This window comes from Centrocercus urophasianus, unplaced genomic scaffold (genome assembly GCF_019232065.1).
Source record: "Centrocercus urophasianus isolate 14NV4802_14NV808 unplaced genomic scaffold, USGS_Curo_1.0 seq_28, whole genome shotgun sequence".
In the NCBI taxonomy this organism is placed as follows: domain Eukaryota; kingdom Metazoa; phylum Chordata; class Aves; order Galliformes; family Phasianidae; genus Centrocercus; species Centrocercus urophasianus.
This window is the reverse complement of record NW_024884844.1, coordinates 1,199,805-1,225,946: the sequence shown is the minus strand read 5'-3', so window position 1 is coordinate 1,225,946 and position 26,142 is coordinate 1,199,805. Positions and strand designations below refer to the sequence as shown.

The following is a 26,142-nucleotide window of genomic DNA, read 5'->3' as shown; positions in this document are numbered from 1 at the left end:
TGCTTTGTCATTTTTTGAGTGCAACAGCCCTTTTGAAATAAGTTCTAGTGTTGCCACCATGAAATGTGAAACAAGCGTCTAAATTACAGCAGTTCAGTTGTGGGCTGAGCAGACCTGAGGGGTTTGTGGACAGTCTTTCAAAGCTGTCTTGTTGAATGAATTCTGGCTCAGATTTTATCATTATTAGTCTCACAGGATTTTTCAGTGGCAGACACTTGAGAGTTAGTCCTCCATAAACCTTGATCTTGGAGCTTGTTTGTGAGACTAAATGGCCAGATCGTGCAGGGCCTGCAATATGTGATTGGTTAGCTAGGATTAGAATAGAGCAATCACTCCAAACAAGCTGGTCTTGTGGTCACTATCTGAGATGTATTGTCTATGTTCCAGTATTTTTTTTTTTGAAGCATTTACTTGTGTCCAGATTCAAGGAAAAGCATCTTTGAAGAACTATACAGTATGCAGCCATGCAAAGCTTGACTCAATGTTCTGTGAATTTTCATAGCAGTGAGCATAGATGGATGCAGTTTAAAATCCACTCCCACTTCAATTTGTAGTGTGATCCATTGAATGGACATCTGCACATCAGGGTTTTATGGCATGACTGGGTTTCTGAAACGTTTTCTATTTACTTTTCTGTAACCAGCAGTTTTGATAACAGATCTTAAACCTGTCTTACCAGAGCAATAGTCGACTATTGTGAACTGAGTTAATTTGCAATCCTAACTTTTAAAATCTATATTACTTAGTTTAGTTTTTCAAATTTACTTTTCTCTTCATTTTCTAAGTGTCCTATAAACCTTCTGTTGCAAATGAAAACAACTTGAAAAAGAAAAATGGAAGCAGGAAGGCAGCAGTAATTGAGGTCTTCCAAAGGAAAGAATGAACTCAAAAGCCAACCGAACAAAACCCTATAAGTTTTATGTCTTTACATTGTAGTCCTTAAACAAAGCAGAGTTTTTATTACTGTCTGCCGCCCATATTCATTTGGGGCATTTCTTGTATGTGCAGTCTTCTGTGGCATTTAATGACTTGTCAAAATTTCACATTCTGAAGAGAATCTTCATCTGTAAATTGTTTCAAGAAATGCATCCATCTGCAAGTTAATCCTTCTTTGTATTTAATTGTTGCCTTAGTGGATCAGTTATCTGCGATTGACTCCTTGATTGATTCTATGAATTTGGTTTATGAAGATGATGATGGAGAAACTTTTGAGGACCTGTTTAAGCCGAGCAAAATCCCAAACCCTCATTTTCAAAGGTTATATCAGGTGAAGTCATAAGTTATATGACATCTTAAAAAACATTCTTAAATCTTTTTGTTTTTCTGTCTCTGTAATTCACATTAGAATGATTTGCGTGGTGGATAGTCCAATATAAAAGCTTTTGTATTTAAGTGTAGATTTCCATATTGTCATTGATATACATTTTATTCCTAAAATGTCTCATGTCCAGGAGAAAAAGGGGAATTACACCTGTGCTCAGAAGTCCACAAAAGCATCAAAAATGCTCGGAGGTACCCAGAGCAGACAAGTTAAAACTGGATTGGGAATCTCAACACTGCATTGGGGAGATGATGACACAGGAAAAAAAAAATCAGTCTTAAGGTTTTGGGCGAAGAGAAATGCACTGAAAACTGAGAGGGCTTTAATTTTTCATTATCTATCTAATCAAATCTTGAGCAGAGTCACTTTTCTATTCATTATTTCATTGAGCAGTGATTCCAAAATAGATCAGAGGTAAATTGATCAGTAATAAATGACTAACGTGGTTGATATTTGAAGTACTACGTTGGGTTGTCTGATTTAATACATTTTATGGGTAAGCAGAATAATTCACACTACTTAAACTTATTGTTTCAAGCTGTCTACATTTTGATTTAAATTCTTTTCATATCATTAAGATCTTCTTTGCATCTGTGAGGATGAGAAACTTAATTATGCCTTGGAATTCAAGTCTTCAAAGAAAAAAACTTCAGGCTAAATTGATTCAACTTCATCTTGGTTTTGCACCAAGTATCGGCCATCTCAGGGTTCAGAAGTCATGTTCTACTCAGAAAAGCAGGGACAAGTGGTGGCTGTGGCTACAGGCTGCTCAGCTCTCGCAGCTACATATGTAGAGATTTCAGATGCAAAAGACTGTAGAAGACAGTCGCCCTAATGCTGTTTTAATATTGTCAAATCATCTCTGGGTTTTCTTGTATATTTTTTGTTGTTGTTGTCTCACAGGAGCCATTATTGCAGCTTCCAGCAAGATTCTCACTCTTTCAAAATAATTATGCTTTAAATCATTGCAAGTGTTTCCAAATCAGTAGCCTTGTACCACTGCCTCTTTTTGAAAGTATGCTCTGATATGGATTGGAATCTTAATGGCAGCATGAAAGCACATCAGTATTGATGTGCAGCATATGGTCTGGATGTTCTTTAATGGCAGCTTTTTGGCATAAATAGAAGTTTGTTTTGCTTTTTAAATTAAGGTCGTGTTTGACAGCAAGGGAGCAAATCTCTCTTGTTGTCCCAGTTTACTGGGTACTTACCTTTGCACTTGCATCTAATACACCCAGTGCAGTGTACTTGGGAAGAAGATTCTCCTGTGTATTTCTATGCGTGCATTTGCATGTATTGGTATCTGTGTGTATGTGTGTTAGTTTTATATAGCTAGACACACAGGGGTGCCCAAGAGCCCTCTCTGTAGCTCCGGCCATCTGTTCCAACTTTATGTTCCTCTGTAAGGCCTCTTCATTCCATCATTCTTTTCAAAGCTGTTATGAAAACATACCTGTGTTCAGTGCCTCACCTGTGCGTTTTCAACTTCTCTCTTGCTACTTGCTCTTGAACAAGTGAAAGTTACTCATGATACATGTGAAGCTTTTTTGACCAAGAGGAAATATTTCTTTGAGGGACAAGAAACTGTGACAGTAACTTGAATGCAAGACTGAATTGTACGTCTTGCTGTCTAGTTTTTTGACCGTTTCTCTCATGTGACTTTTTCCTGGGATTTTCCTAATATTTTTTATAGCACATATTACAGCATGTGTTCTCATTTAGTTTTATTATTTACATCTGATCACATGATTTTCAGTCCACAGTGAAATAAAATATTTCTCATCAATGTGAAGGTATTTTCTTTAATATGGAAGATAATGCATATGTATCATTTGATGTTAGGTATGTGCTATACGAGTGTATTCCATTGAAAGTATGTAACCTGAAAGGCTTCTTTCCTTAAATTGTTTCTTGCAGTGTTTGCAGCATAAGGCTTTTCACCCCAATGAGCCATTGCCACCAATTGAACAACACCTTTTGGAAATGCTGGAGGTGCCCTGTGTGGTAAAAGAAAGGTGCAAGGCTCCACTTGAAAAAGTAAAGGCACTTTTCCCTCTAAAAGATGCTGGCAAGAAAAAAGAAGAGAAGACTGCTCAAGATATCTTTAAAGATGAGTGAGTTGGAACTTTTTCTTAAAAACTTTTTTGCACTTTAATTCTCGCTGAATGTGGTAGCATTTTGTATATTGGGTTATAAACTGAAAAAATGCTGATGCATGGAGAACACTGTGGTAACACAGCATGTCTGGGGTGTTCGAAGAGCACTGATGTCCAACTTGTCTGTTGGACAAGACATAGTGGCATTCAGTCTGCATATCTATACTTGTCACAGAATCACAGAATTCATCAGGTTGGGAGAGATCTCAGGAGCTCTCTGGTTCTCAGTTGCTCAAGGCAGGGTCTTCTATGAGATCAAAGCAAGTATCTCGGGACTCCATCCAATCTTGTCTTGCAAATCCAAGGATGAACACTGCATTAACTCTTGGGGCAGCCCTTTACAGTGCTTGATTGCATGGTGATCACAGTATTTGTCATACTGACATTTATAAAATAGTTCAAATAGGAGTATCAGAGGGTTCAGTTCAGTACTTTAAACTATCTGTAAGATTAAGTATTACTACCAGCACACTCCATTCTGCTGTTCTACAGTTTTCATTTTGAATACCAAATCAAAAGAAATAAAGCTTAATTATTATCTGCTGTGCAGTAAATGTGGATGTCTTAAAATATTCTGCACTCTTTCTGGAACATCTTAAGCTAAAATTCTTGGCTCTTGTTAGTGCATATACTGTGTTTACATTATTTGTGCTGTAAGTATGAAAAATGCTGAATTGGTACTGCATTGGTACTATTTTCCCAGCCAAGTCTATTTTGCTCAAAATTAAATGTACTGAATGCCTACAACAGGCTGGTCCTCTGAGATGTTGGAGAGTTCTTGGCTCCTTTTTCAACCCTTCTGCCATTTTAGCTGAGTTGTTTCAGCTCAAGGAATAATGTTTCTGAGCTACTCTAAAGCCCTGCTAAGCAGAGTTGATGCGTATCCTTTGCTTTTGGTAGGGTAGAGCCTCTTAGCTTGTTATCATTGGGAAAATACGACCTCAGACTTCTCAGGCTGTTCTGGAATAGTGACCACACTTTTTATACAGGCTAGGAGACAGATTGCTTTTTCTTTTGTTCCCTGCTGTGTGTGCCTGTCTCGTCTGTGAATTCGTACTGATTACATTACCTTATCCTTGCTGTATGCACGTACTGTGTTCTGTTCGCATGCGTTTATAAGCATACATACATTTATGTATGTGTTTTTAGTAGTATAGAAACAGCTTTAAAACAAGGAAATAAAACAACATAAAACTTAGTCTCAAATAAGCTAGGAAGAAATTTGAACCAAAAGCTGTGGCATGTTGCTGAAAAATGTACTGCCCCAAAGGCTTCAATTTGACAAGCAGGAAGGAAAGCTGTTTTGGTTACAAACTGATTTGATTTAGAAGGAAGATGAAAGCAACTATAAAAAGAATTGAGTTAAAAATTGGTGTGGGCATATAAAATGATTTAGGAAAAAGAAAAGGATCTATAAGGTAAGCAGAAGGATATAAATATCTGTGTCTGGGAATAGCTGACTGACACAATTAAATCATTTAATGAGAAAAAAATTTCACTACAACGTGGATAAGGAAGATGTTAAGCACCGCTAACATTCGACTTTTTAAAGCTCTCAGATGTAGACAGTTTGCACTGAAGAGGTTTTAAAAAGTTGGGTAGAAGTTCTCTTCACAGTTACTTTCTTTTCTGAAAAAGATTAGTGCTGATCAATCTCTTGCATTTGATGTCACCTATCATGATATTGACTGGATGAATCTCTACTTACTTTTAAGGTGTGAGCAGGACTACAGCAGCATAAATTTAGCCATGATATTTTAATAGAAATTTTATCAATCAGCATTAATGTGTTTCACTTTTGCTTCCTACATTCTATGTAAAATGTATTTTTCTTCTTAGATTGACTTTGGAGAGACAAAACCCAGTTTTGCATTATGTGAGAGGCATCTATCCGAAAGTAGAACCAGATATTTCAAATTAATCTTTCATTTTATTAATTATTCTCGGAGTTGTTGCACATCTCACATTTAAAAGAAAAATACTGCTAATCAGTGCATTATCAGTAACAGGTTTTAAATGTCAAATCCTTGGTTAGTATAAATGGGTTTGGATTCATTAGTTTCTGTTGTACTGTTTTGCTTAATGATGGCTGTAGATAGGACTTTGACACTTACATATTACCATTTACATTTTCCTCCTATATCCAACCCCAAAGCATTTTGAAATGGTAAAAATATTGCAGGGGGAGAAGCATTTCAAGACATTGCAAGGGATCACAAGGCAGTTTTTGAGGTCAAACCATCACGGTGCATACAAGAACTTGCGTTCACATGGAAGTTCTGAACTCTCTAGTGTTAGATAAGGAGCAGTTTCTCTATTTTATGGAGAGGATATTGGCTGTGCAAAGCAATAAAACAAGTTGTTCGAGGTCAGCCAGAAAGAGCAGAGCTGGGAATGAAGCAGGATGTCCTGCTGTCCTTGTGCTGAGGCATATCCAAAGTCATCACTTCACCTGGAGTGATAAGTAAGGTTATGATGGATGACAGGAGTTGCTGAGGAGATGGATTTTCGTTTTCAGTAGTGACAAAATTAAGTAAAAGAACAGAGAAGACCACAGAAACAAAGTGGGATGGACACTGATTGCAAAGAAGGGAGGACTGTGCCACAGAAAGGAAGGCAGTATGAGTTCTTTCTATTAACTGGGTAATTCAGCAGCATGCAATGCAGATTTTAAGGTCAGTTGTAACCTTGAAGAATGCAAAATGGGGCCCAGTCCTTGATCTGTTTTTTGTCCCGAATTTTCTATTTCTTTTTTTCATTGCTGTATTGGAATTTTTCAGAACAACTTTGTTTAGTTTTGGGATTCCTTGAAGGCATATACTGCAGTTTAGATCACTGAGTACCTTTCAGTTACTCTTACGTTAAAATTGATTCTTCTGTATCAGTAGCCCATCATGTTAAAGAGCACAAGACACAGTGTCTGATTGCTTTTCTCTTTTGTGATTACCAGGATTCATTCTGTTGCCAAGACATAATCAAAAATCCTGTGAGTTTGGCATTTAAGTTCCTGGTTTGAATGCGCCTTGTACGCTACCTGTGAGGGCAAAGGTAGAAAGTTAATAGCCTGAAACCACAAATAATAGTTTAAAAATACCCTAATCTTTTGAAAGCATTTTGAGTGTAGCTTAAGGTTGTTCTAGGAGAATTCTTACTTAGATGGGGTTTGTCTAGCAGGCTTGACTGTTCTAAGTGCAATTATGTAAAGCCCTTTGTGTGGTGATGGAGAGTGAAGGAACTTCTCATAAGGGCAGGTAGTGACAGGGCGAGGGGAAATGGTTTTAAACTGGAAGAGGGTAGATTTACACTACGTATTAGGAAGAAACTTTTTACTGTGAGGTTGCTGTGAGACACTGGAACAGGTTGCCCCCGCTTAAATGTTAAGCATGAATTTGCAAAGAAAATTTAAAAGCAGGTTGGTGAGAATACCAAATATCATGTAATACGTGATTTATTGACTTACATTATGCAGTAAATAGCAAAGTTAATATATAGGTTTCAAATAAAACAACTGGAAAAAGCCTGTATTCTGAAACGTGTGAAAGAGGTGCATGAATAACATGAATGATTTCTGTTTCTACTGTCTTCTTTGTGAAGACGATGAAAAATGAAGTGTTGTTTACTGTTAGTTGGAGAGCAGTTTAATAATGAAGATTTTCTCCGGTCTTCAGTGTAATTTTTGTTAATTTAGTGAAGAGTTTACTTTGATTTAGTGTTTGCTCATTTTTTGTCCTCTTCATTTGCTGCAGTGAAGATGGACCCAATGCTAAGAGAAGAAAAACTGAAGATGAGGAAGATAGCTTTAGCATCATGAAACTTGCTGAAGGCAATGTCACCTCTGTAAGTAAAGTTTTCAAACTCTTTTTATCGAAAGGGAACATCAATTTTTCTGAGTGTATTGCAGTCAGCATACAGGATTTCTGATAAAGCATGGAATTCTAGCTGAAATAGATATGACTGAATTTTTTCTGCTTGTAGACTCTGCTAAATATTGTAAAGCAAATTTTCTCTGCCTTAAGACCAATATTAGCATGGATTTCCATCAACCTGGGATATTTTGAGGCAAAATTCTCCCACAAAGCTTAGAACTATGCAGGCAAGCCTGTGGATCTGAAGAAAGCAGGATCACAGATCTGGGGTTCAGTATTGGAGTTTTATTCTTCTTTCATATATTCTGCCATGTAAAAGCTCCCTTTGTGTACTTAATCAGAGGTCTTGCTTGATTTTAGAGATTGCTCGCTTCATTGGCTGGGATACTAAAATAATGCATTTATCTTCATCTTAATGTTAAGCTAGGTTTCTACCTTAATTCCAAGTGTCACGTAAACGGATATGTAAAAACTATATCATAACTTTATTAGATTTTTATTTCATAGGATAAGAGATTTAACATTAATGAAGATAACTACCCTTATTTTCAAATGTGCTGCCCTCTTGAGTTCATTTTTGTAAGGAATGGTTGAGTTTTAAGAAAGGTGTGGAGCTGAGACCAATGTTCTGTACTCCTAATAATCAGTTTCTGCTATTAGTTGAGAAATGGCACTGCCTGATTTAAAAGAAACACTGGGAGACCAAGTAAGTTTACTGAAAGAGTTATGTTGGCAGCAAAACATAAACATTGGAAATAAAATTAGAAAAGTTTCAGTTTCTGAAAGGAAACAGTAAACACTGTGAATTTTCATTCTAAGGTTGTTGGATCCACTTTTCAGTAAACTTTGATATCTGACCTGGTTTTATTTCTGTTTTAAGGTTTCTGCACTTGTATGCAAATGTAGAACTTCATCTTTAAGATGCCAGACTGCTCCAGAAGGAGTGGATGAAATGAGTATGAGCTTTTAATTTTGAGCTTCCTATTGGCTTTGGCAAGTCAATGATTCTGTATCCTCATGCCTGGGAGCTCCCATTCCTCATTAAGTGTCTGTCAAGATTTGTGAGAGGTCTGTGCTGCAGAAGGTCTCAAAGCTGAACTAGCAGATAGCTTGAACTATGCTTCTGACCTTTAAACCCCAGAGAATGTAGTTAGTTTATAAGATTGCAGTGCAGTAAATTCATTCTTGCACTTGCCATGACTAACCTTTGCTAGGACTACTCTACATTAACACGCTGTAAAATTCAAGTTTTCAGCATCTACATGTGAAGAAGTGTACCAATTCTGTTTCCATATTAAAATAAATAGATTTCTGTTGCCTCCCAGGAAGAAAGAAATGGGTTTTGGCAGCCAGTTGTCATTTTTGTATCTTTTGTAGGTTGGCAGCGTTAACCCAGCAGAAGACTTCCGAATTCTGGTGAGGCAGAAAAATGCTGACTTCAAAGATGGTAAGTGACCTTTATTCATCTTAATTATATTTACCAGCATCTTCAGGGCTCAGTGGATGTGATCTATTTTCCTAAATACAAGTTTCTTGTGTGTTGTGAGATGCTTTACAGTAGTATACTGACTAGTTTCTGATGTTACAAAGCAAAGATGGGTGGCTTGTCTCAGGCACCCTGGTTTGTGTAAGATGGCACTAGACAGTGACACTGAGGTTTGAGTAGCAGCTTCTGCATTTTCTAACAGAAGATCTCTTGGCACTGGTTACCGTTTTTGAGCTATTTATCAGCTTCTTGTCCAGCTGTAGGTGATCTTTCTAGCTTGAAGTAGAGGCTTGTTGCATGGGCTCTGTATGAGAAACCTGTCTTCTGTTGCATACTTAGTTTGTCTTATGAAGAAATAGTAATTGAATGCCTGAAATCTGAATGTTATAAGGAAAGATAATTTCTTACTGCTGCTTGTGAGCAGAAGAAAGTATGGGTAAATTTAGTGAAGTTGGATTGTAATAACCAGCAAGCACCTCAAAAGGTGTGAGCATGTTCTGAGTGTGCTGAATTTATCACTCAGCACAAAAAAAGACAAGGTTTTGATAGAGAGGCAAGGAAGAAAATGCACAGCATAGGTCGGCTACTGTCTCATTGGTTTGCTATGCTCTAAGTATTAAAATGCCAAGCAGTTATTGTATATGTAATGTACACAGGCATCTTAAAAAGGTTGCACAAGATGAACAGGGTCCTACATCCTCTGGAATGGTGATTTGAAGGTTGTGGCAAAATAAGCTTTACCTACCTGGTAGCCACTAATGTAGTGTGGGTTTTTGTTTTCCCAAAGGAACATTTTCAAGTGTTTTTTGTGAGAAATGCTGGCTATTCTGGCTATTTAAGCTTTTGGGCATGATTTTAGGAGTGCATTAGGTAGTGTATTGATTTCTGATAGTCTGCTGAAGCCTACATGGCTATTTCTCTTCAGAATGTCTAGAAATACAGGACAGCTAGCCAGTTACTTATGTGGATTTTGTATTAGATACAGAACAAGTTCTTTTTATTGAGAAATTGTTGAATTGTGTTCTCGAGTCTCAGATATATTAAGATGCAGTAAAAAACATTGTACAAGATACTAGAATGCTGAAACTGTGGAACGATTGACTACTTTGTTATGCTAATTAGTTTTATCATGTAGGAAGGCTTTAAAGCAGAAATAAGTATAGTGTTTACCCTTGAAGATCATTTAAGTGAAGAGTGCTTAAATACATCCACTTGTTAGCTGTTGTAGAGATAACTGCAGTACATGCCAGGATGGCTTCTGAAACTTTGAACAAATCTGCTTTTGTGTATGATCTGCTCTGTAATTATAAGGTGTAACTAGACAGTGTAGTGCAGTCACCCATGTAAAGGAATGAGAGAAGCCATTCTAAATCAAAACATGCTCTGCATATTATTTTTCCCTTTTGCATAGTCATTTCTGCTTTAGAGTCTTGTAGGTAGTTCAATACATAAAACATTGCAGGCACGTTTAAAACCATTCAGTAATTGTGAGGGTTTTTCTTAAAAATAGTTTTTTGGGGTTTTTTTTGTGGTTTTTTTTTTTTTTTTTTTTTTTTTTTGTCCCTGCTAGAACATGTAAAATGTCTTTGCAGGAAAGGATAATGTGTGGTGTTGTAGTAGTTTATTGGAAAAAATTAGTAACATTTTATGTGTCAGAATGCAGACAAGAGAACTACTAGGCTGTATCCCGTGTTTCTCCTTTCTGATATAAAAAGATGAAATGCAGAATTCCAAACTGAACAGAGCCTACATTCTCACTTGGAAAAAAGGTAGCAATTCCTTCCTCCTTCAGCTGTTTGCTTGGAGGTGGGTTAGGGTTGTTGTAGCAAGCGGGAGAGCTGTTGAAGAGTGACAGTTTATAATTAAGATGTGAGTTACTACACACACCCTTTCCAGTCCACAGCAAGTCTCTTAGCAAAGTAAAAGAGTTATCTGAAGTATGGTAAGAGGGATAAAGTAAATAAGAATGAACTGTAGCAGGTCCTGATGGTATATTAATCAACAAAGGTGAAAGTATTAATGCATCTAGCAGTGGTGACTGGGATTTTTGCTGTTTGTAGGAGCTTGTGTGCAGCTTAGAATCACAAAATCATAGGATGGCTTGAGTGGGAAGAGACTTCAAAAACCAACCAGTTCCAACCCCCTGCCATGGGCAGGGATGCCACCTACCTGATCGGGTTTGCCAGGGCCTTGAGCAGCTGCAGTGTTTGTCTGCATACTAAGTTCCACAGCGGACAGAGCTGATGATGTATTTGCTCCTATGGAGAACTGACTTGCTAATATGTAAATACATTCTATTAAAAAAAAATCCAAGTGTTTCAGATTGGCAAGGGTGTTAGGGGTAGGTTTTCTGAGACTGGCAGCTCAAACCCTGGAATTGACTTCATTTTTAATTGACATCTGTGCAGTTTATTACAGTAAGGATGTACTTATGGTTCACGTGATCAGCGGTGTGTGAAGGTGCCAACTTGCACATTGTTTATTGTTCTTATAACTAATATTATGTTTCCTCTCCAGACACGTTTACTTTCTTGTTTGCATTCACTGCTGCAGAGATGTCAGTTTATGCAGGTCTCGTTTTGAACAGGTTAGAAGTGCACAGTCATCACAAAGAGCAGTCTTCTCATAACAGCTTCTGACATTTTTGTCAATGAATGCAAATAAAATAGATTAGTTACCCTAAGTAGAATCTAATCTTTATTCCCAAGGCTATACAGTGAGCTTCTTCAGTGCTGTGGCTGCAGAGAAGACTCAAATACAGTGGCTGTTTGCCATCTTCTTATGCCACAGGAGTAGCCACACAACCACCATTACATCATGTGCAACTGTTTATGGATTTCCATTCATGTCTGTGTTTCCAGGGAGTAGATAATGTCCAATTTAGAGTATAGAACTTGCATGCAATTCTGTGTAAGGCAGGAACGCTTGATGGAAGGTGGTTAAATAAATAAATAAAAATAATAGTTTAAAAAAAAAATACTGTGTGTACATATATATACATATATATATATATATATATATATTTTTTTTTTTTTCTAACTTTTCTGTGGAAGTTGTTTGCCAGATTTCATTGCATCCTGCAGGACTCTTGTCTGAGAATATGGTGTCTGAAGTCCTGTAGTTGAAATAAGATTTTTTTTAAACTTTTACTGATTGTCTGTGAAGAAATAAGTCTGAAATGATAGCTGTACAGTTTGTGGGCATTACAAACTGCATTGAACTCCCAGCTTTTATGCTTATATTTGTCAATATCTTTACGCCTAGGCATTTCTGGAAGAATGAGGTTAAGTGAGTCAATAATTGCATATGTAGATTTCAGTAAACTTTCTGCCTTGCTTCAGGTGACTCGCTTTTACCATGGCATGTAGATCACATGAGTAAAATGTCTAACAAGACTGTTTTGCAGTGGATGCTTCATGTGCATAAAAGAATTGTGTATGACAGATATGCAATGAAAATGTACTGTTTGTGACAAAATGGGTATTTAATTGCCAGATTTTCTCAGAGATGTGTAGTTATCTAGTGAGATATGTATATAATTTTTTTAAGATAGTATTTATTTTCACTTTTTATTGGCGCATATCTTTGCTGCTTGCCTGTGTTTTTATCTTAGTGGAGATCTTTGAGTATATTGGAAAGTATTGCTACTCTTGCTTCGTAGGGCAAATGCGATGACAGGTTTGGTGAAAATGATTCAATCATTAGAATAATATTTGCAAACCAAATAACTGAATGTGAAAAACTTACTTTGAAGTCTTCTGTGTCTCTACTTCACAGAAAGGATAAAGCCAGACTCTTTTGAAGAGCACAGTGATTGGGTCAGACACAACAAACAGAATTCTGAATTAGATTTTATGGGGAAGAAAATCAGTGATGGTAGTTAAACATAGGAAGAGTGGCCCAGAGAATTTGGAAACTTTCTGTATTTGGAACTTTTTAATACTGAAGTGCTTAGAGCACTAAGCCACCTGGTTCTCCATGATTCTGATTTGAATGGGATTTGAACCAGAATACTGTCAGACATCTAGTCTTAAATCGTTCTGAGCCATGCCACTGTTAATGGCCATTTGGAGAGAGCATTTGAAAACTGAGCAGCACCGCATAGCACACCAGAGTAGTTTAGTGATTCTTGATAAAATTTTTACTTCCTTTATCAAGTCAAGAAATCCTTAAAAATAGGGCAGTGTTTAGAATCTGCTCCTCCTTGTCAGTTATGATAAGATCATCCTTGCAGAACAACAATTTGAAATCCATTGGCAGGTAGTTGAACTGATTTGTCTGTGGCTCTTGCTTTAAGCACTGTCCATTAATACAACTCATTATTACTGTTATTGGATAAGTCAAAAGATTGCTAATAATAGGATTCATTTGTGCATAGAAGGGGCTGTATTTTTAATATTTTTTTAGGAAAAAAAATTATGTACAAGGAATTGAACTCAGACTATGAGACAATCTCAACTATTATTGAACTGTCATCTGTTTGGCATAGTAATCAAGATCAAGGACTGAACTGAACAAGCAGGAAAATACAACTACAATTCTGTGCTGTAACTATTCAGAGATAACAAGTGAATATAATTGTTCATGACACATTTCACATGAAGTGGCAGCACTGATGAGTGTATTTTAGAGTAGGAAAAGTACCTCAGTGCCAGTGGGGTAGGATCTTCTATTGAAACATTTTTACTTGTAGTTCTCCAGTCCGTAATTGCTCTATTTGTTGCACAGTCAATCAGATACAGTAGGAGGAAACAGACGATCAGCATTTCTTGGGATGATCTGTGGAATGAGATGTTGATTAGGAGTGTTGGAATTCTCAGCATGGGCCAAATACGGAAATTCATTAGTTCATTTCCTTAGATGTAGGAGGGAGATGTAGAGGGCTGTGAGAGGAGAAGGTGACTATTACATGGTGGTGTTCTGAATAGACTATCAGCTCACATCACTAGGACCTGCTCTTCAGGACGTCAGATATGACTGGGGCTACTGTATGAGCTGTGTCTTCTTGAAGAACGTGTGTTTTTGCAAACCGGGACAGATCTACTTTTTGCAGCACTCAAAATCAAATATTCACATTCATGACAAGGCAGATGATGGATAGGAAAGAAAGAAAAAATTCTCTGCTCCTCCTTGTCAGTTGCAAAAAGATCATTCTAGCAGAACAGCAGTTTAAAATCCGTTGGCAGGTAGTTGAACTGATTTGTCTGTGACTCTTGCTTTAAGCTCTGTCCATTAATACAACTCATTATCACTGCCACTGGATAAGTCAAAAGATTGCAAAGACCTACAAAGGTGTATGAAGTCCACTTTCTGTGTATTATACTTCCAGTTAAAATCCTTTTTTGCTCTCTCAGGTATTGTCTGTGTTTTGATTAGACAATCAAATTACTTCAGGGGACCAAAGGCATTTTATCCATTTTAGATTCATCAATCATTGATCTGTCACTTAATGGAGATTCAATGGACAGACTCAATTTTAGCCAAGCTATTTCAAGACATGAAAAGAATCTTGACTTCATATACTGTTGCTTGTTTTCTGTATAATTGTAGTATTTTCTTGCCTGTTAAAACAGTATGAAGCTTTATTTGTTTCACATTTGGAAACAAATTTCAGAAAGAGTGAATTTGCAGTCATTAGCAAGAAAAAATGATGTTCTGATGCCTGCTAGGGCAATCAAGTAGAAAAGGCTTTTCTATAATAATAATAATAATTAAAAAAAAAGCAAAATAAATACAGTACGTGATAATTCCAAGCCGTGTGGTAGAGTCATTCTGACAATGAAGACTTTTATTGCACCCTTGTACTGCCTGGGGTTTTAATTTAACACATCAATGAAAAGGCAGTATTTAAAAAAACAGAACAACAAAAAACAAAGAACCACAACAGAAACAAAACACCACCACCATTGAAAATACCAGCAGGGCTTGCTTTTATTAATTCAACTCGTAAGAAGTTAGAACATTTAATGAGAAGATTTTACCGTGAAAAAAATGGACTGACTTAACTTGAGGAGCTTAAGTAGTGAGACCTCAATTCAGTTTGTCAGCTACCAGTAATATAAATCAGGAGTGAGCTTATCACCTCTGGGGCAGTGGCACTAGCACACTTCGTTGTGTGCTAGCTGCTGTTGCACAAGACTACTCTTCACCTCCTTTTGTTGAAACTCAGTGGAGTCTGATGCTGGTGGGAGAGTATCAAATACATCCTGTTTCATTCTGTTCAGATTAGTTCAGTTAAGCATCACAGAACGTAGGTATAATAACTAGTACTCGTGCTGATTGTAGGCAGAATGGAAGTAGTATTTATATGATGTCTTCTGTGAGTGTGTGTTTTTTAACCTTGTCTTTTCTGTTATTTCCCATCATTGCAGCAGATGATTTTCAGTGACGTTTCCACAGCTGAAATAGCTGCAAGGACATATTTTCCCACACTTGGGTGTCTGACAGAAAGCGAAATTGAGCTTTATTTAATTAATTTAATTGTGTAATTAAACACAAAGTAAAGGACTAAAATCCAAGATAATTTATATGGGTTTGTAGAGCACATCTTGATGTTCTCAGTTGTATTTGCAGTGCTTTATTGCTACCTACCTTTTAGGAGCTGTTCAGTATTGACGATAAAGCTTATGTTTCCCCTTCTTGTCAGCAAAAGTCTCATTGTTTGCCTCTGCTTTTCTTCTGTTAGGCAAAATCAGTTCATAGTATTTGTCTCCATGATCACAAGCAGCACTGACCTTGAAAAATCATCAAGCTACCCACTGCAGAGACAATATCCACTGTAATGTCAATGACAAGGTGGTCTCTGAACTGCAATCACCCTACACCTATTGTTTTGACATTATTACACACCCACTGTGAATTTAACTGTGAATTTAATTGAAATATGCGTATATTTCAAAGGCTGTTTGTAGGCTGTCCTTTGTAGAGTTGTAGAATACCTCAGCTTTAAGTCCTAAATATTCTAGCTATATTTTTGATTTAAAAAAAAATTAGGCCAGTGCTTTCTTTTCATGGCTTCCAGGTTAAGACTTTGCCTTGGCCATTCTTGAATGTCTTCCTTGCACACCTAGCTCTTTCAAATAGACTGAAGTAATTGACAGTAACTTACATACTCAGGTATCAAATTGAGTGATTTAAGGCAATATGGGTATGATTAACTCTTTTGATGTTTGTCAAGGTGGAACAGAGAGACAGATCTAAAGGATTTTTTTTTTCCTTGAAAATATGGGTTCTTTGGTTTGCTTATTTATTTATCCTTGTCTTTCAGTGAGTCAGCAACTGATAAACCGCATTGATCAGTTTTTGGAAAACAGAAGCTCACAGTACTACATGAAAGGGATCAATTGTATTAGAGTTTTCAGAGGGGAGGCTATGAAGGTAATTGTAATATGTGAACATTTCTAAACTGAAGACGTGATGGGCCTGGTCACTATATTAAAAACAGCAGCTCATTGCTTTAGGAGAAGTAGATTTAATAGATTTGAATCTCATATGGTTGGAAAGTTTAGAAATGTTCCCGTTTTGCTTTTCTTTATTGTTAATTAGATAAGAACATGCTTTTGAACTCAAAAATTCTGTGGTGTTACTTACTGCTTTTTTTATTCTTTTAAACATAAAAACACAAAGCTTGTGACTTGGTATTTATAAGAGGAAAAATAAGCTATTCTGCAGATTTCTTCAAGATAGTTGTAATAAAGTGTCTAATTTTTTTTTTTTTTTTAATTCAGTTTTTGTGGTTCACCTTTCCTTAGAACTCTTGGCTTTAATACAGTCAAAACATATAATTAATTTCATGTTCACAATTTTAGATGACTTTATAAAGAATTAAGCTTGCAGCTACTTTAATATTTCCCTGTAATCATTGCTGTTATTTCTTTCAGCTATCCAAGGTGCAGTGCTTTAATGATTTTCTGCAGGCCTTGAAGTCAAAGGTAGAAGATAAAGCCTTAACTGATTTCTGGGAGATTGTGGTACAAGGTATGATTCCATTTGACTTTTTATCCATTATGTGAGGTAAAAACCTTGCATTAGCAATGGAACGCTGAACAGCATTCTGATACAGATCATTCCTGCTGCCTACGTAAAATATTTAATAAAAAAACAAACAAAAAAAACAACTCATGAAATAAATACAAACACACTACCACCACAAAAAAAAAAAACCAAAAACCTTTTCTTTCATACTGTGTAACTTTATTTTTTGCCCTTATAGTTTCAAACCAGTAATATTTAATAATGCCTTGCCAGGTCTTGTTGAAACTCTATATGAACTGTGTAAGAGGAGACAAATTAAATGTTACAGAATAAGGATAAAAAGGTACAATTTCAAATGAATTTTAAAATAAATGGAAAAAACTCATGCAGCTTACAAGGATAGTTCCAATTTAAGCTTCAGAAAAGGCATGGATAGCACTGAAATGTGTCACTGATCATTTTGTATTTAAGTATCCTGAAGAACAGAATATGTGGTACTATGACATCTACCTGTGATTAAACTGGGAGATGAAGGCAATGCAGTTCCAGAAGAGCTTCAGATTTACACAGGCAATAAATGGAGGAACGTTTTCACAAGTCTGAAACATAGTGGACTATTAAAAAAAAAACACATTTTACATCATATTCTTGTTTTTAATTGGAAGCAGAACTAGGGAAATCTGTTAGGAACCCAGCTGTCTATTTTAAGGGTGCCTGCTATAGAATGCAGTGGTTCGTGCCTTTCAAAATGGAGGAGTCCATACTGTGTAATGACTGATTTATCCAAATGTTTAAAAATACAGGATGGGGATGTGTTTTAGTAGTCCAAAGCAGCAACATAAGACAACTCTGAAGAACTGTTATATAGTAATACAGCAGGGGGAACTTCTCAGAAGATTTAAAAAAATAAAACAAAACAAACCAGCAACAACCAAAAGAACTCTTTGGAAGTAGGAAACTTGGATCTTCCAAAGCCATGCTGGAATGCGGTTTTAATATTTTTAGTTGATTAAACCATGATTTTCAACAAACTGAACTGTCTCTGAAAAGAAAAAATAAATGCAAACCAAGATGGTATTTTAATACAAAATTATCTTCTGAGAAGATCATAAAATTATGGTGCTCTATGCGCCGTCTGAATAGGTTGACCCTACTGGGTAGCTGAAACTGCTTTTCACTTGCTGCTGCCAAACACAGAAGTCCTCTTTTCCCTGCTTCTTTTCACGTGATCTATGCCCTCTATTCTACCAAATGTAGCATTGGGTCTTGTCATGAGCAATCACCAAAAGATGAGGAATGCAAGTCAGTGTGTTGGTGATTCTTGGCACACGTTAAGGTACCTTTAAAATTGTTCTGCTGCTGAAACCTTCCTGAGCCTACAGTTCCTTCTTCTCATACCCCCAAATTCTTTATTTAGGTGCAAGCTTTCATGTAGCCAAGCAGTGAGATAGGCAGGGACAAGTAATTGAGAGGTAGTGGTTGGACTTTTATTTTAATTTCTTTTGGGGCCAGGAGAGGGGAGGAGTAGTATCACTGCATAGAGTGGTGGTGCTGATGCAAAAAGATACAGTCATCCTGTAAATGTAGAATCAACACTGGTAATCTTACTGTAGAACCACAGCATCAGTATTTGTATGGTAAGAGTTAATATTTCTGAGGCTATTATGGACTGAAGAGCATGCTGTGAATGACTAAAAGTGTAATGTCTTGTAGACTTTCAGCATTTCATCTGTGATTTCAGTATCTCATTAGTGTGATTGTCATAATATTAACAGTTTCCTAAATGGAGACTTCCACAAGCTTATGAATATTCTCATTAATTTATTTTTAAATCATATTTGACTCACGCAGGTCACATTTTCCTTTGAGCAATTTTATTTATTTTTGGTGGTGATGATGATGATACAAGCCAAAGTTGGAATTTGGTGTGTTTTTGGGAAGCCTTCTTATGATATTTTTTATCTTTTTTTTTTTTTTTTTTAGACAGAATTTCTTTGATCACTAAAGATGAAGCAGAGGGAAGTTCTGTGACTAGTGAAGAAGCTGAAAAGGTATCATAGTTTTAATTAGCACTTATTTGTATAGATTCCTTGCTGTTGAACAGAAAATTGCTTATAATGTGTATAAATGAAATAGGATGTAAGAAATGATAGAGTTCTTTTGCCATAGAATTAATATTGCCCCAATCCAGAACAAAAATAATGCCCTAGTGTGTACTGCAGCAGTATATCTTAATTAGTCTTTAAGAAGTAGTATGTTTGATGTAATTATCTGAAAATACTCTCTACAAAGAACAGGGGTTTCAGGAACTCAGTTTAGCAGCAATAAATTATATATTCAAGACTGCTATTTGAACCTCATAAAAAGAACTCATTGAGTGATCTCATTGTTGACATGCCAGTTAAAAAACCAGCATGCCTTCTTTCACTAAAGGCTTTACTAACTAGCAATATAAAGTTATCACTGCATATATAGTAAAAATTAGCTATCTCAGTGATTTCTGCTTCATGCCAGTCTTGTGGAGTGATGGACACCATAGATTATGTTGATGATGTTATCAGTGATCATATAACTGATTTTCAGACAGAAAAAATCAGAGCACTTGCATGTATTCTTTCTACAGAAATAAAGCACTATAATAAGTGTTTGGTGGGATGAATGAAGGATGTCATAGTTACAAAAGGAATTAATTATAAAGGGCAGAATGATGCCTTCAGGTTGAAGGAAGGCAGAATTCAGATTTGTTGTCAAAAATTGTATTTGTGCATAGAGGATAAGAAGGTAAGGGCAGCCTTGTGTCAGGCTGCTGAGCACCATAACTTTAAGTAGGTTAGAAGAAAGGTCTTTGTATTACAGATCCCTCAAGGTAAACTTGTACCTGCAATCACTAAGTACTTTTCAGCAAAGCTGCTTCTCTGCAAGATGCCACATTGATTTTTGTTACTTCCAGACCTGCGTGAGCAGTAACCAGAAGGGTATTGAAGTGGGTTGTCTGTAGTTTAATTAATTTGTAGGTAAAAGTTGTATTTTTGAAACTGCTTTTTTAATCTATAGCAATTTATCTCAAGGTAAAGAAGGCACAGAAGTGTCATGAAAACAAAAATGTAAGAAATCTCCTAAGAATCCAAAAAAAAAAAAAAAAAGCTGAGCTTGTGTACCCAGTACAAATGACAGGATGTTATTTTGTGAGCACAAAGGACCTACTGGTTGTTTCTTATCACCCATAAGTTTATAGAGCAGTCTTTTTTTCCCTAGCAGAGGTTTTAAAGAATATAAACTCTTGTTATAAATTCCAAATGCTATGAATTTGTTTGGAAACTTCGTAGGCCAAATCATTTCTTGGGAACTTCACTTTTTAGTCTGAAACTATCGTTGGCATTCAAAATGTGGTAAGGCTGTGAATGAGTTTCTATTCCTTAAGGAAATCTCTATTAGCCATGTGTATAACCAAGATGTTATAATTTTGTATAATCAAGATGTTACAATCGCAATACAATCAATGAGAGTAAGGCAAAGCAGACAACGATCACAAAAGAGAATAAGTGGAAGAGCTTACCCTTGGGTTGAGCTCACCAGAAGATACCAAAGAGGGGATCTCCAGAAGAGATCCTTCCCCTCTGGTAGCCAGCTCTTAAATAGGTCCAGGAGGGGTGGAGCCTGGCTCCACCCCTTCCGGCAGCACAGGTGAATTGCCTTCACCTGTGCTCCTCTGGCTGACTCAAGGCTCACCTCAGGTGATTAATCAGAGGTTCAGGCCGTGACTCAGCAGTTCCCATACACCATGAAGATCTTAGAGTTTACATTTCTTTTAACTATGAGCTTGTGGCAGAGGAGGAACACTGTGCAAGGACGAAGCAGAAATTATGAAGAGTAGCAAGGAGTAGAGTTACAGAATAAGATGGAGCTGCAAAATGCTGGTAGACTGACTTAAGAGTGACTTATCTTTTTACCATCAACCTGCAGTCAGCCAGGCTTTGCAGTAAGGGAAGAAGTTCTTTTGTGATTGATTGAAGGTCTTGAGACAGCTGTAACAAGGGGAATAACAGAGACTGTGTGGAGTCAGCTCTGGGCTGCTGAGAGCGCAGGAGTTCTCTAATGTGACAGTTAACCTTGCATTTCAGGATAAATGAGTCGCAGCTTTCTGGTAACTAGGCTGTTGGCAGTCCCAGGCGCACACTAGATAATGTTCTCCAGATCCAAATTTGTGGAGTTGCCCCTGTCAAGGGTTTGCATGACTCTTTACAAAAGCAACTGAAGAGTTGTGTTGTTGGAATAAGATCTCCATAGACTAAAATTTTGTTCTGAATTTATGGGGCTGATACAAAATCTGGTCTCTGTTGGTCCAGTTCAGCTGAGCTGCATCTTTCCTTTGGTGTGCCAGGCCAGCATTTTCTTCAGTTTATAGTAGATTACAAAAAAGTTCATTTATTTTCAATAATGAAAGTGATACCTTTCCCTGATGGGTTGTGCTGGATCTTTTAAAATAGCAAGCAGCGCAATGCAAGTTTTCTTCACCTCCGTATTAGGTTGTATGGTCATAATCGCAAGTTCAGAGGTCAAGGGATTGGCTGCCCTTGTGGCCCTGTGTGACGCAGAAGCCTTTTCTCTTTTGTGCAAATCTCTGGGTGGTTGCATTCTCAGTACTGTTTTGGATACAAGATTCCAAGTTTATTGAATTGCTCTTTGATGGGGAAGATTGGTATGGCAGTTTGTTAGGCAGGTGACATGTACAAGTTTCTTCTTTTTTTTTTTTTTTGGCTGAGCTAAGTTATCCATACCTACTTTTCTTTCTTCCCATCATTGAGGAAAATGGCTTAATGGTTTGATGTTTTTGTTTGGGTGGCTTTTTTTTCCTCTAATACAAATGCTTTTTTTGGATGTAAGAACAGCTAAAAGAGCAGGAATGTCAAAGTACTTTTCTGGTTACTGTGGGGAAAATAATTGATTTCAGCTCAAATATTATATGTAGGTTGCTTTTGCATTAATGCAAACAGATTTAGGAAAAAATAATTTTGGGTGTTTGGAATTTGATGGAAACTTCACATTGCAGTTTACCGCAAAAGTTCATCTTGCATTTCTTTAGCTTTCAGCTTTTTCTACTTAATTGTATATACTTAATTCTACTTAATACTGGAAGGCTAATTTTGAAAGCTTAAAAAATGTGCTACTTTTGTAAATAGCAATCTTAACTGCATAAAAGGAAATTTGATCTGGCACAAAAAAGCCTTTCAGAATTGACAACATCATTATCTTTTAGTTTCATAATATGCACTTTGTGTTACTACTAGATTGAGAACTTTGTTAGCAAAATAAGATAGGCAAGTGTACAACAGCTTGAAATTATAATTTGTTCTGCCCCTGTCACCTTAGTTTTTTGCATCTTCAAAATTTCTAAGTCAAGTTGATGTTAACGTGGTAAAACATGAATGCTGTCTGTAGAGTAGGTTTTCTACATTGTTCTTGGATGTTGCTCTTCAGAATGTAGGAAGTGTTTGACCTTTGTCTATTGAGACAGCTAGGCAGAGGCTGCCTGCATCAACTGTCAGTGATGTTAACCACAGTATATTTGCTTTTTACCCTGTTGGATATTAGATTTGGTACTTTACTACGAAATTAACTTATTGATGTTCTACCTAGTAAAGGGAATTTGATGGAGTGCCTCTTTCAGTGATTTAAAATTGTGACCTCAGACATTAAAACATAAGATCACTTCTTGATATAGTGGGAGAATGCAGCAGGCAACTTCTTGGCGTTCTACCCATCATTTAAAGATGCTGCTGTTGTTCCAGAGAAGGATCAGAACATCTTAAGTAAAATAACATTTCAGTGTATTATCTTGGGGGTAGGTAGCACTCTGATAGCTATTCTGTGGCTTTTTACATGACCCGCATGGCTGTATGAGGTGAAAGCCTCAGAAAAGCATAAATTTGCTTTCAGAAGTCAGCTGTTAGCAGAAAACAAGTTACCTAAAATCTTAACAGGTATTTATTGCCTGTTTAATAGTATTATATTTAGTGCTTGTGGTGGCAATGGTGATGAGGAGACAGTTGGACTAGATGATCTTATAGGTTCTTTCCAACCTTGTGATTCTATGATTCTATGATTATTTTCTATCCAGAAATTGTTTAGTAATTTCTATGTTATTAGAGTCTGTAACTAAAACTCATAGTCCTATATTTTTATTTTTTCTATTATCATAGATGAAATACTACTTTTTCCCTACTATATTAGGTTGAGAAAAATAATTTGTAGGTGGCTGTACTCCTGATGTTGTTGCTGTGTTTCATTTCAGTAGTTACAGTATCTGAATAAGTTAGCTTTATCCTCTGTTGAAGGATGACATGCTTTATGTGGAGGGCATATGGCGAGTTGGTATGAGCAGCTATTGCAGTAGAATTTTACATAATGAATGTTCTATTTTTGAAGACCAGCATTCTAACCATCTTGCATGTTTGAGTGTTTTTTTTCTTTTTTTCGAATTCCTGTCGTTGTTCATTTGTGAAAAATGTTCATTGAACTAAACAGGAAACTTTACTGAGTTCTACAGAGTCTATTTCATTAAACAGACTCCACAGAATCCTTTAAAAGCAAGTATTTGGAAATTTCCTTTGTTTTAGGGTGGTTTTGGAGGATGGAAAACAGAATGAATTTGATTCATGATTTTTAATTACAATGTGCTAGTGTTAATATTCTGTTCATCCAACATTAAGGATCTGAGTTTCATCAGAAGCATAAGTATTGTACTGTTGTATTTTCAGTTCTTGACTCCAAAAGAAAAGAAAAATGAAACTCTGCCTGCCACAGATGAAGGTGGTGATGTTGATGATTTGGTGAGTACCATAAAGACAGGGTGTGGCTTTAGAACTCAATTTTAACTGAAAGCTGGAGTGAGAGTTTCTTAAAGCAGTAGATTATAGTACATGGCTTAGGAAACACCTGAGGAGCTGAGTCAATGAAGAGCCAAGTGAAAATACTTAACTTCTGTTGTAAAGCACAACCAGATGTGAAATGTCATTGAAGGCAAACGACCTGTTGTGTACTAACATGAGTGTTTGCATAGATTAATCCTGTCCTTTTGTGTATTTCAAAAGAGCCAACAGGGCTGCTTCTTTGGTAGCAGACTATTGTAATTTACTATAATGGCATTTATCGAAGCTTGTAGGTCTAGAATAGTTATTTATGTGGGTTGAAAACAAAGTCATTTAAAAAAAGACATTTTAGTCTTTTCAATAAACTTTCTCTTATACAGGCTTCATGAAATTCAAGGATTTCAGGAGATTTTTAATAAGAATTTTAGGCTTTTTTTCTTAAAGTTGAATCATTACAAATCTATCTCCAAGACTTAAGCTGGTTGTGTAGGCAGTTCTGATAAAGTTTTAACCGCAAGCAGGTTTCTGCTTTTAGAGTGTATTTTTTGCATCTATGAATTGCACATGTTATCTGAAAATGGGATTTAATGTTTGTTTTTGTACTTTACAACAACTTAGTATTAAACTTGAATAATATATTAGAACTCAGGTATAAATTCCACTTATGTTATATAGGGATTTGTGAATTTCTTCTATTTTCTAAACACAGATAAGAAATAACTTTAACTCAATGCCTTTTCTGAATCTGTTGCTTCTATTTCAGCTGGACATGATGTGATCAAGTAATGCGTGGTGATTATGCCTGCCAAGTTTTTGAAGAGATCTCCCTGTGTAAGATGGGATATAAAAGGAATGTTAGTGAGAAGGCAGTAAATCGTCTTTATTTTTGTGAATGAGAGCAGAAGTCCTAGAGACATTCCCAGCCGGTATAAATGTCATCTGACTTCTCAAGAGCAGAACAGAAGATTGAAAGTATTTGTGAAGTAATGATAGCTTTAAGGAATCTCTTTTTTTCTCTTGATCTTATCCCTGAAACCACAAAATTAATGAGAGCCCTTGGTGACTCCTGAAATTCTTCTTACTTTGCATGAAAAGATAGAAATGTCACAGTGAGGCTACCAGGTAATGTAGAATTTTTAATGGATGTAACTCCATAATGCTATGGAGTTATAGAAGAAAAAAGAACGTATTTTCATAGTTTTCCCTAGGTGAGAAAAAGAGAGGAGAAAAAAACAAACAAACAAAAAACAACAAACCATCATTGTAGTCACAGAGTAATTGATTGAAATAAACAACAGAATCTGAAGCACACAAGCAAAATGATGTGTGCTGATTTTGCTGCAATGTACCCAAATTAGCACTAATGGTCATCTTTCTGTGCTGCAGGTTCTTTTCTTTCAGCTCAGCAGCAGAGTTAATTTCCTAAAAATTTTTGTCTCTGTTATAAGTTGTCCTTTCATATGTTGGGATTTCTGTTGTGTTTGTTTTAATATTTTTAACTAGTATGGTTACTGTAGATATACAGTACTGTAGATACACTCCTGCTGCTAGAAGGATGAATGAATCATTTATATCCCTGTTACACTGCAGGTAACTGCTAATGCAGAGCAAAGGAATCTATGAAATCTATATTCTGACACCTATGACAGATAACTGATGATCGTTAACATTGATAACCAAAATGGGCTACTATCTATGCAAAGCAATCCAAAGTAGTCAGATACTGCTCAGAAAGAGATGCTCAGATTTGTTTTACGGATCTGAAGGGGCACTAATGACACCTTCACAGATGCTTATTTCTTACAGCCAGGTTCATTCCTTTAAAAGCTATTCTTACTGTGTTTAAACATACTGTGCAAAGTGGTAATAATATCATAAGAAATAATAACGAACTGTAGATAAAAGATCATCTGTGCTGAAGAGTATCTATGGAATGTCTGTGCTCTACAGCTCCTGTGTAGGAAACAGAAATTGCTTTTTCCTGCACCTCCCTACACAGAGACCTGCTTTCTCCTCTCTTTTGTCCTGTCTTGACTGGGTTAATGCACCTGTGAAGCAGTTTCCTGAGTGCAGGGAATAGGTAGAATTTGTAGGCCTTTAGAGCATTTATGCTACATAAAAGTATTTTTCTGAATTGTAAATAGACCGATTTATTGGGTGTAATTCTGGCTTTTTTTTTCACATTTTCTTAATTGTTTTGATTAATAAAAGATTTAATGGATAGCTTTTGTCTTCTTTGGAACATTGCTTGCTAAAGCTAGATTAACTACCTGTGTAGCAGTACTTGGGAAGGACTATCAAAAAGCCCTTTTCTGGGCATACAATGCAAACACTGAACATAGAAAGCCTTCGCAAGAAGCTGAGTGTTATTACTTTATCTGTACTTTACTAACACAAACTTTCACAACACTCAAAGTAAAATGATTTTTACTGTTCTGCAGAGGTAAGTTTTATTCATGACCAAACAGAG

At 36.4% G+C, this 26,142-nt stretch overlaps 1 protein-coding gene across 1 annotated transcript in view; it reads left to right on the top strand.

The window, feature by feature from the left end:
• XRCC5 (X-ray repair cross complementing 5) overlaps nucleotides 1–25,895 on the top strand; it is a 50,248-nt gene extending 24,353 nt beyond the window's left edge. The window contains exons 14-22 of the mRNA XM_042827014.1: nucleotides 1,134–1,267; nucleotides 3,239–3,435; nucleotides 7,224–7,314; nucleotides 8,721–8,790; nucleotides 16,097–16,206; nucleotides 16,710–16,806; nucleotides 18,787–18,854; nucleotides 23,562–23,633; nucleotides 24,436–25,895. Of these exons, the coding sequence (XP_042682948.1) occupies nucleotides 1,134–1,267; nucleotides 3,239–3,435; nucleotides 7,224–7,314; nucleotides 8,721–8,790; nucleotides 16,097–16,206; nucleotides 16,710–16,806; nucleotides 18,787–18,854; nucleotides 23,562–23,633; nucleotides 24,436–24,450 (854 nt within the window). The 3' untranslated portion in view covers nucleotides 24,451–25,895. The remainder of the gene's footprint in view (nucleotides 1–1,133; nucleotides 1,268–3,238; nucleotides 3,436–7,223; nucleotides 7,315–8,720; nucleotides 8,791–16,096; nucleotides 16,207–16,709; nucleotides 16,807–18,786; nucleotides 18,855–23,561; nucleotides 23,634–24,435) is intronic.
• Nucleotides 25,896–26,142: the final 247 nt, after the last annotated feature.